Here is a 9,375-nt window from a genome sequence, read left to right on the forward strand (position 1 = left end):
TCTCTCTCACGCCTCCAAGCCCATGCGCCGCCACAGCCTGCTGCTACAGCCCTTGACCCGCGCCTGCAGACGAGTTTCAGGTGTTGCCTCATCGATCCGGACATGCGAGCTCTCGCCCTCGAGCTCATGCTCACGGGTTGCATGTAACCGCAGCCTGAGGCCGTTCTCAGCCAACGCTGCACGGCGCAACGGGTTTCAGCAGCCGGACAGTGATGGTGGATTCGGAGCTGGTACCAACGATACCATCTATGCGCTCTCGACAGCCCAGGGCAAGGCGGGAATCGCCGTGATTCGCATCTCTGGCCCGTCATGTCTTGATGTAAGTTGACGGATCAGAAATTCCAACTTGAGCACAACCCACGTACATGTAGTAACCAAGTACGTCGTTTTTACTCCTATTCTTAGGTATACAGAGCCCTGTGTCCGTCAAAGGCACCGCCAAAGCCTAGATATGCCGCTGTGCGATCGTTGCTTGGCCCCAATGCTGCAGGAGGCAATCAAAACGTCTTGGACTCGGAAGCAGTAGTGCTCTTCTTCCCCTCGCCCAAGACGGTAACAGGAGAAGACGTCCTGGAGCTACACATCCACGGCGGCACAGCCACCATCAAGGCCGTCTTGGCAGCCATCCCTCAGTGTCCCTCGAAGCATCGGATTCGATACGCTGAGCCAGGGGAATTCACCAAGAGGGCGTTTCTGAACGATCGTCTGGATCTCGCACGGGTCGAGTCCCTGGGAGACATTCTCTCCGCAGAGACGGAGCAGCAGCGGCGTGCGGCAGTCAGGGGCACCTCGGGCAAGCTGGCTCGCACCTATGAAGGCTGGAGGCAAGAGCTCCTCCTTGCCCGAGGCGAGATTGAGGCTCTGATTGACTTTTCAGAGGACCAGCATTTCGATGAGTCTCCTGCTGACTTGCTTCACAATGTGGCAGAGATTGTAGACAACATCCTCCGAGGCATACGCTTGCACGAACGGGGCGGCCAGAGGAGCGAGCTGCTGAGGAGCGGCATCCGGATTGCACTGCTGGGGCCGCCCAACGTGGGCAAAAGCTCGCTGATGAACTTGATTGTTGGACGCGAGGCTTCGATTGTGTCAGGCGAAGCCGGCACCACGCGAGACATTGTAGAGGCCAGCCTCGACATTGGGGGATACCTGTGCTCGTTTGCGGACACGGCCGGCTTCAGGTCGAGCGCTGATCTGGGACCGTCGAGCCAGGTCGGGGCAGTAGAGCGAGAGGGAATTCGGCGGGCAAGGCAGAAGGCGCAGGAATCCGACATTGTCGTCGTCCTGGCATCGCTCGAGAGCGGGCCGTCTGGTCCGACGATCCTCTACGACCAGGAGACGCTGGACATTGCGGCCGCCGCCCAAGCCCGCCTCATCGTGGTCAACAAGAGAGACACGGTCACTCCAACGGAGCTACAACGGCTGTTGGACGACTTTCGCCAAAGACTAAGCGAGAGGGGGCCAGAGCTGGGATCAGCCCATATAGCCGCCATCTCGTGCAAGGAGGCCAGTAGCCTGAACTCTGCCGGGCAGGGCCAGGACCCGGGGGGGATTCACGCCCTGACGGAGGCCATGGTAGGCACTTTTTCGCAAATGACGGAGATGCCAGTGGATTTGCAGGATCTGCTGGGTGTGACGGCGCGCCAGGCACAGCTCCTGGCCAGGTGCAGGGGCCACCTGGAGGAGTTTCTGGCGGAAGCGAGGCCGGAGGATGAGGGAGTCGAGGCGGACACGGTGCTGGCGGCGGAGTTTCTGCGGTATGCGGCAGATTGTCTGGCGCGCATCACGGGCAAGGGCGAGGCTGGGGATGTGGAAGATGTGCTGGGGGTGGTATTTGAAAAGTAAGTCATTGGCGAACGGTGTTGCTGCTATTTGTCCTTCAAATGATGGCGATGTGAGTGATGCTAATGTGCGTACAGATTCTGTGTGGGAAAGTAAAGAAGATGGGACTCAAGGATAAAGATGATTGTATGAGACTATTCTACACTCTAAATAAAAAGAAAGAAGATGGTGGAACAAATTGCATCTAATGCCGTAAAGCTCTTCCATGGTCTTTCTGGCAAGCAAAGAAAGAAGTACAGTTGACCGAACGCAATCCATAACTCTATGCTGGCTGCCATTTGCAGCATGTTTGTTTTCTTTCCCGGACAATGTATCCAACGCCGCATAAAGATCGTCAAGTAGGAAAAAAGAAAGAAAGAAAGAAAGAAAGAAAGAAAGAAAGAAAGAAATGCGAGGGGAAATAGACGAAGGCAAGGTCCTGCTAAAGAAGAGATATCCATCCTGATGCCGATACAAATACAAAGGAGGAGGCAAAGTTGAATGCTCCGACGCCGATGCGAAGTTGAGCATGTTGCCGCCCGCGTTATTCCAGTTGATGTTGAGGTATTCTGTTGTTGTTTTTTGTGGGTTTCTTGTCTATCCGATCTTCTCCATGCGCCAAGATGAAAAGGCGAAAATAGGGAATGCCCGCGAAGGCTGTTTCAAAAGCTTCTTTCGAGAGAGGAAAAACACAACATAATGTGACAATATTGTAACAGCGGTTTGAAAGAGGAAGAAGGCAATTTAGCACCCTTGGGGCCGGCGGCCGTTTGAAGACGAGGACGAGCCGGAGCTGGAGCCAGAGCCAGAGCCGGTCTTGGGGCCGGAGACGATGTTGTAGCCGCTTCGGGCGGAGTCGACGAGGGCCGTGGAGGCGTCGAACGAGGTAGCAAAGGCAGCCATTGTGAGTTTTGGGTTGTCTTGTTTTGTTTTGGTGGTTGTAGACGGAGGGTGGTTTGAAGTGGTTGTTGAAGTGAAGGTTGTGGTTGTGGTTGAGAGTGGGTTGATGAGTTGAAGAGTGGCGGATATCTCTGGGGATATATAAGATTGAGGATATGTAGGAGGGAGTGGAAGAAGAGTAGAAGAGTTGGCTTTGTCTTGTTGATGTGTGAAAGCTGTTCTGTCCGGGCAATGGGTAGGTCCGATGTCCTGGGTCGAAGCAAGCCACCTTATATATTCAGAAACGCCAAAAGCAGAAGTGCCAAATCGACGTCTTCTTCAGTGTTCCCTGCATCGAGACCGATGTCCCAGGATTCCTTGGGACCGGGTCCCTCCCACGCACTCACGCGGCATACACCCTCCCTTGAATTCCGGCGTGAGATGACGAGCTTTACCTACACCCTTCTCTCTTCCCCAGTTTCTTCCGGTGCGTGCTTGCCTGTTTCTTAGCAGACGCGGCTAACTAACAGGTACAGCCCACTGCCAGCCCGGCCGCGTGCCCTACGAGACACACCCTGCTGCCTTACAACGGGGAAGGCCAAGCAGAATCCGTTTTCCTGTCATCCCAAGGCCCCTTGTATGGTACGTGTTATTACGACTGGGCCAACTGCTTGGGTGTAAGTGATTACCTCGGCAGGGGGTGTGTGTGTGTGTGTGGCGTGTGTCTTGGAATCCATGTGCTAGGGATGTATTTTGGGTGGTGGCTGACGGGGCTCTACTTTGTTGGGGGCGTGGACTTTGCCCGCTTTTGATCAGGAGCGGTTCCCCGTAGGGCTGAGGCTCGGTCTCCTGCATCCTCTCTCTTCTTTTCTTGCTGGGAGTCAGTCAGCCCAATCGTAGAGGCTACCGGCAACGGGAAGCGTGTGCCACCATGGCCGATGCTTTGGTAACTTGAAGGGTTGATTGGCAGCCAACTCACTCCATCGTTGGTGACTGCATCATGTATTGCTACCTGCATGTTCGGTGACTATCTAATGTCTGTGTCTGTGTCGTGTGGGAATGTCACGATACGACTCAAAGCGAGTGACTCGATTCTTCTCTTCTGAGTAATTGCTCGGAATTGTCATCATTATCAATGCCCCTTGTTCTCGAACTTCTCTTCTGTTCCACTTGTGCCGTGCGGGATGATGCAGAGCCTCGTGGCAATTCCTCTTCCTTCGTCGGCGTCTCCATCCAATCCCATTGCCGCACCGGCAGCCGGCTCTGCACAGGATGAAGAAGAGAAGGAACAAAAATGATTGGGGCCCTGGGCAGAAGAGGATTCATGGTGAATCATTCTAGCAGCCGTACTCTGAGGGCAAACTGCGACTCTCTTACAAATCTGAAGCCCGGCATTTTTGCTGGGCGCCTGGTTGTGCTTCGGATTTTGCGAGGCGATAAGCCGGGGCGCCCCTGTGAGCGGTAGCCGAGAGAGGTCGGCGAGCGAGTCCAAAGTCCGGGCTTTGCTGTGGCCGTCACTTTGAGGGATGTACGATCGAGTGTGTGTGTGAAGCCGTCATCATCACCCTTGCTTTCCCAATTTCTGGCTGGTTTCGATGGCCTTGTGCGTGTCGGCGCAACAGCAATACAACGAGAATGGAGAGCAAGACATCAGACGGGGGGAATGGCCGGGGACTCTCCCCATCCCCAGCCCAGGACTCGTACAAGGTGCGCACAGATGCTGGCAGACGTGCCGTCGGTAAAAGAATCCATCATCTCATCTCCAACTGCTTCCGTGCCTGTAACCTGTACCACGGGCCCATGTGTGGCAGAGGCAGAGGCAGATTGCACGTCGTGCCCACATTGATACAAGCATGTACCCTGACCCAGGGCTTGGTTCCGACCAAAAGGTCATGGCCCTCCTCCTCCTCTTCCTGCTTCACTAAACCCCCCCATGTCGAAAAATGCACAGATTGGGGAGCTGCTTTCTATTTGCCGCCCCCACGTGGTGCGTACTCGTACCTTTTTTTTTTTTTTCTGCTTCCGCTTCGCCTTGAAAGGATGCCGTATTCGTCCAACCGGGCAGTGAGCGTTCCTTGGGGGGGGAGACGGAAGAAGGGGGAAGAGACAAGGTCCATGTCATTCATTGAATCCATCTCATCGTGGCCGTGACATTTCCATTAGAGTTACATGATGCGCGCCCTACGAGGTACTGTATCATTGATGGCTTGGATACCCTTGCCTTGCCTTGCCTTGTCCTGCCTTCAATGCCTTGCCGTCTCTCCTTGCCATGCGAGCGATGGGGATCGATGTCACATAGCAGCTCCCAGCGCCCAGGAATCCACGGAATTGCAAATTACCACTCGGCTAGCCTTGTCTCATGGGCGCTTCCTATCTAGGCACTTTGAGGTTCCTTGAGGACATCGCGAAGGCGAGGTTAAAGTACATTTGATGCGGCGTCATGTCTATCGACATTGTTCATTTACCTGGCACTACCGGGTCGACATCATGGCATGGACTGTCCCCGGCAGATAAGGTACAGACGACTCAAGTCGAAGGTGAAAGCGGCCCGGGAGCGAATCATGTTCCCTGCTCGGCTTGGATCCTTTCGTCTTCGTCTGCCGTCGCTTTGCACTACATGTAGATTTTACCTACCTCTCTTTTGACCCAGGCAGTAGGGATGGGGCGCGTTGATTTGCCGAACCATCGTTTCTTGATATTCCCAAAATACGACTTCTGTTGCCGGACGACTTTCTAAGCCCTGCTACGCTGGCCTATGACACTAAGTACGGGGACCGCTGCTGATCACCTGTCCGCCCGGGGTGGGAGGTGGAACGGCGGACCAAAGAAGATGCTGCTCGCTTGTGGCCCGGGAATGGGGGCACCATTGACAAGTCAAATGTGCTTGGCGATGACACGAGCGCAGCTAAAGAAGACGGGCACTCGGAACATGTGGCTAGATAGGATCAAAGGCACACATCCGTGAGGACACGATGCCTTTTCTTCTTACTGGACCAAAAGGACTGAAACAAGCGATACTGAAGAGACAAGCCCCCGGATTTCCCCCCCGTAAGCGCCGCGAAGCTCACCAGCGAGCCCTCGGCCTCTCTCTGGCGAGAAAAGGATAAAAATAGCGGCCCAATGGGCATGCCGAGTTTGCGAGCCGCGCAGAAGAGAACTTGAAGCCGGCCGCGGTAAAATACTTTGTTGGTTTACTTGATTTGCCGGCCTCGCTTGCAGGCTGTTTCTGGTTTCCAGTCTTTTCTTTATTCGGTGCTTACTGTGCCTATTCCATGTCTTTGTCTGGCATCGATGTTGTTCCTGTAAAGTGACTGATGGTATGATCACTAGGTAGGTAGGTATGGGGATGGATATTACATGTACTGAATCGTTCGCTTCACCAGCCTCACGAGGCGTCAGCACTATGAGCAGCAAGCGAGAAAGGAAAAGGGGGGGGTGCCGAAACGCGCACTGCCCATCTCACCCATCGCTTCGCTGTGGCTCGTTGACGAAGCCTGGTGTTTTCCCTCGTCCTTCTATGGATCAGGTTATGAGCAACCGAGTAGAAATGACTCGTTCTGGGGCTGGTTTCAACGACGACTGCACAGTAAGCACCAGGAGGAAATTACATGTATCCACGATGAATTTTTTTTTTTTTTTTTGGTGTTGGAGAGTGACCTGCTTCTCATGTGGTAGCATGTACGCGTCCTCCGTACCGGGATAGCAAGTTCAACGACATGGCTCATAGTCCTCACCCCCACGATGCACATGCGCGGTCAGTATTGGGCGTCGCATTGCCTCAACATGAACCTACCGACCAATCCCCAGTTTCACAGAGCATGCAATTACATGTAGATTATTCTACTGCACATCCTCTATACCTGCAGCAGCATCATCATGGAGCTCGGCCTTGGCCAGCATGAATGTTCGGCGACCTCTTTTCACGCCTCGTTGGTCAGATGGATACGCGGCGGATGAGTATGACCGCCGTGACATGATTCACGAATCTTGCATCTCGAATGTCTTGCCTTATTTGTGTTCATCTTGACGAATCGCATCTGGCTCCCAGGCCAAGTCGTAGAGGAGGGAATCCCGGTGCCTGCAGAGACTCGGCGATGCAACATTACACCGAAGACGCATTATTCCTTCCAGTGGCAGTGACGTTTGTCTGGTCCCGGCGATGTCGAAGCCTCTCATCCAACATGCACGTACTTTGACGCTTCGCGTCCTCTCATACATGCACGCCTCTGTCCCACAGGTATCACCGCATCTCCCCTTTCGTTTTGGATCATTGAGTTGACTTGCATGCATCGCGAACACCGTCATCGTCATCATGATCGCTCCGAATGTGCCCACCATACATGTAGGAACGGTCAGGAACGGCGCCCTACGTGTATGGGAATCGCACGCCGGAGCCCGCGATGAAGGATCGGCACATCTAGTTTCGCATCTGCGCCAGACAGCCGGCCGCTTCCCCGTATCCATCGTATTGCGCCTCTGCCAAGATGGAGGAGCTTCGGCTTTGGCAGACTCGGTTTGAGTGCTTTTCGTGTTCGCAGCTCGATCATCATGGTGATGATGCCCAAATACTTGCATCGAGCATCCATGGCCACCAAGTTTCGAATACTACGGGCGAGATGCCGCACATACAAGAGGCTGAAGAAGCGAATGTAACACCACAGACAGCCTTACCGTCACCTCGTCGCCTGGTTTCATCAGATCTGGGTTCATCAGAAAAGAGCAAGGACCAACGCAGACACCACATGTACCTATGCAAGCGCCTGTTTGAAGTCCGTCGTGGCCTGGTGTCGTCAGCTTCTAGAAGATCAGACGGAAACCTTTTCTCATGCAGCCTTATTGGCGTGTAGGCCCGGCACAGCCCTACGGGATTTGGGGAGCATGTGGCTGCACGAACAAACGGGCTCGCTCACTCGTTCGGCAGCTCAGCCCGCAGAGGATGGGCCGCACAGGCAGGCGTCGAGGCGCGTGTAAGCAGAGAGGGGGGTCTTGATTCGCAATTTGTAATTCTCGCTGCTTGCCCTGATGTGTCTCTATGTGGCGCGGAGGATCATCTTCATCGTGTACAGGACGGCAGCACTCGACGAATAGCGATGAACTACCCTGTAAACTCCCAAACAATCTAGTTGGAACAACGGGGGGGGAAAAAGGTACTCGTAAACGTGATACTCAACGAGGAGGCTCCAAGGCGCAGCACTGCCCGAGCCTTGGTCACGCTTCAGGGGCCACAAACCAGGCTGCGAGGGCTGTGATATGGTACCTGTATTACAGACATCTTCAATATGTGTGACAATGTACATAAGAACAGTTGCAAGAGGTAAAGAGAAGGCAGGATGACAGGTTGACGCCGTTTGACTCATTTCTCAGGCCATCGACTTGTTGAATTCCCAGGGGTGTGTGTTTTTCTTTGCCTTTTCCTTCTGCAGCTCCCGGTCTTTGTCTCGGAATGCAGTTCAAGGCTCCAGACTCGGCTCACATCGCACTCTGCACGCGCATACTTCGTAGCATGTCCTTGTAGAGAGTCATCCTTTGAATTAATTACCTCTGGGTATCAATACGATGACATACTACCTGTCACCTTGGCGATATCTGTAGGGTCATACTTGTGCTTTGTATTCATGCAGGCGATCCCATTCTCCTCCAGGGCCGGCGCAACAGAGCCGGGGTTCCGCGGCTTTGAGTCCAATTGCACGGGCCGATCCGCGAGGACATCAGCTATTCAGCCGGAAGACAGCAGAAAATGTACAGAATATACAATTCTAACTGGTGCCGTAGCAGAGCCATAGCGGCTCGTGATAGCCGCAAGATTGAAGGTACTTGCACCTCATGTTTCCCTTTACCCAGGCTATCGCAGCTTGATAGACAAGCCCTAATCGCAGCAGATCAAAGGCTTCCTGCGGCAAGCGCTCCTCTTCGCTTCTCTTCCCTTTCTTCCCCTCACCATCCACTCCGCCTCCTCTTTCTCCTCCTCCTCCTCCTCCTCCTCCTCCCCCTCCTCATCATCATCATTCCAAAACTGCGCGAGACGAGGACAAAATGCAATCCGAACTTCGCCTTTTGAACGCCTCACAGGAAAATTCGTCCTCATGTCTTGAGCGGCTGGAAATTTGACGTGTCTCGAATGCTACCCACACAGCATCCCAACAGACATCCTTTAGCTGGGTTATTGCTCTTGACACGAGTCTACAGTATCTACACTACTTCTGCCAACTGTAGCGCCTTTGACCCTTGGCATGATGAGCCTTGCAGGGGGCTATGAATCAAGGGTTCCTTTATCCGAGCGGAAAGAAGCACGGGCATCCTTCTGGTCTGATCATACCTGGGGGCCGAACCCTGTGCGCCTGGGTCCAATCCATGGGCTGACGATGAGCTCAGAGCGTGGTGGATGCTGGTGCTGGCACGGGGAAATGCTATAGTGATGAGAGGCAGTACTGTAGGTTCAAGCATACAGGCAACCCCCAGCATACTCGCAGCTAACCCTGTCCATGACAGGCCCGGATCCAGGAAAGCGTCCGACCGATAGCCACGGCAGCGTTGTAGCGCAGTTGATCTCCACGTGGAAGACAGAGGCTCGTGTTGGACCTGCATCCGCTTTCAACGCCTGTCGTTGGGAACAACACAATTGAAACATCACGACTGTGGGTAGACGGGCAGATTCTAGGCATCTTGTTCCCTTAC

General features: G+C 54.0%; 2 protein-coding genes across 2 annotated transcripts; one reads left to right on the plus strand and one right to left on the minus strand.

Moving 5' to 3' along the window:
- Positions 1-22: 22 nt before the first annotated feature.
- CCMA1212_003970 (tRNA modification GTPase MSS1) lies at positions 23-1,938 on the plus strand (the record flags this gene model as incomplete). Its single annotated transcript, XM_073701297.1, has 3 exons — positions 23-319; positions 406-1,841; positions 1,920-1,938. The coding sequence occupies 3 exons, from the start codon at positions 23-25 to the stop codon at positions 1,936-1,938; spliced, it is 1,752 nt and encodes a 583-aa protein (XP_073560247.1).
- A 545-nt stretch (positions 1,939-2,483) lies between these two features.
- CCMA1212_003971 (uncharacterized protein) lies at positions 2,484-2,724 on the minus strand (the record flags this gene model as incomplete). The annotated part of the gene is made up of 2 exons (XM_073701298.1): positions 2,484-2,490; positions 2,573-2,724. The coding sequence occupies 2 exons, from the start codon at positions 2,722-2,724 to the stop codon at positions 2,484-2,486; spliced, it is 159 nt and encodes a 52-aa protein (XP_073560246.1).
- Positions 2,725-9,375: the final 6,651 nt, after the last annotated feature.

This window comes from Trichoderma ghanense (genome assembly GCF_004382785.1).
Source record: "Trichoderma ghanense strain CCMA-1212 chromosome Unknown scaffold_3, whole genome shotgun sequence".
Taxonomy (NCBI): domain Eukaryota; kingdom Fungi; phylum Ascomycota; class Sordariomycetes; order Hypocreales; family Hypocreaceae; genus Trichoderma; species Trichoderma ghanense.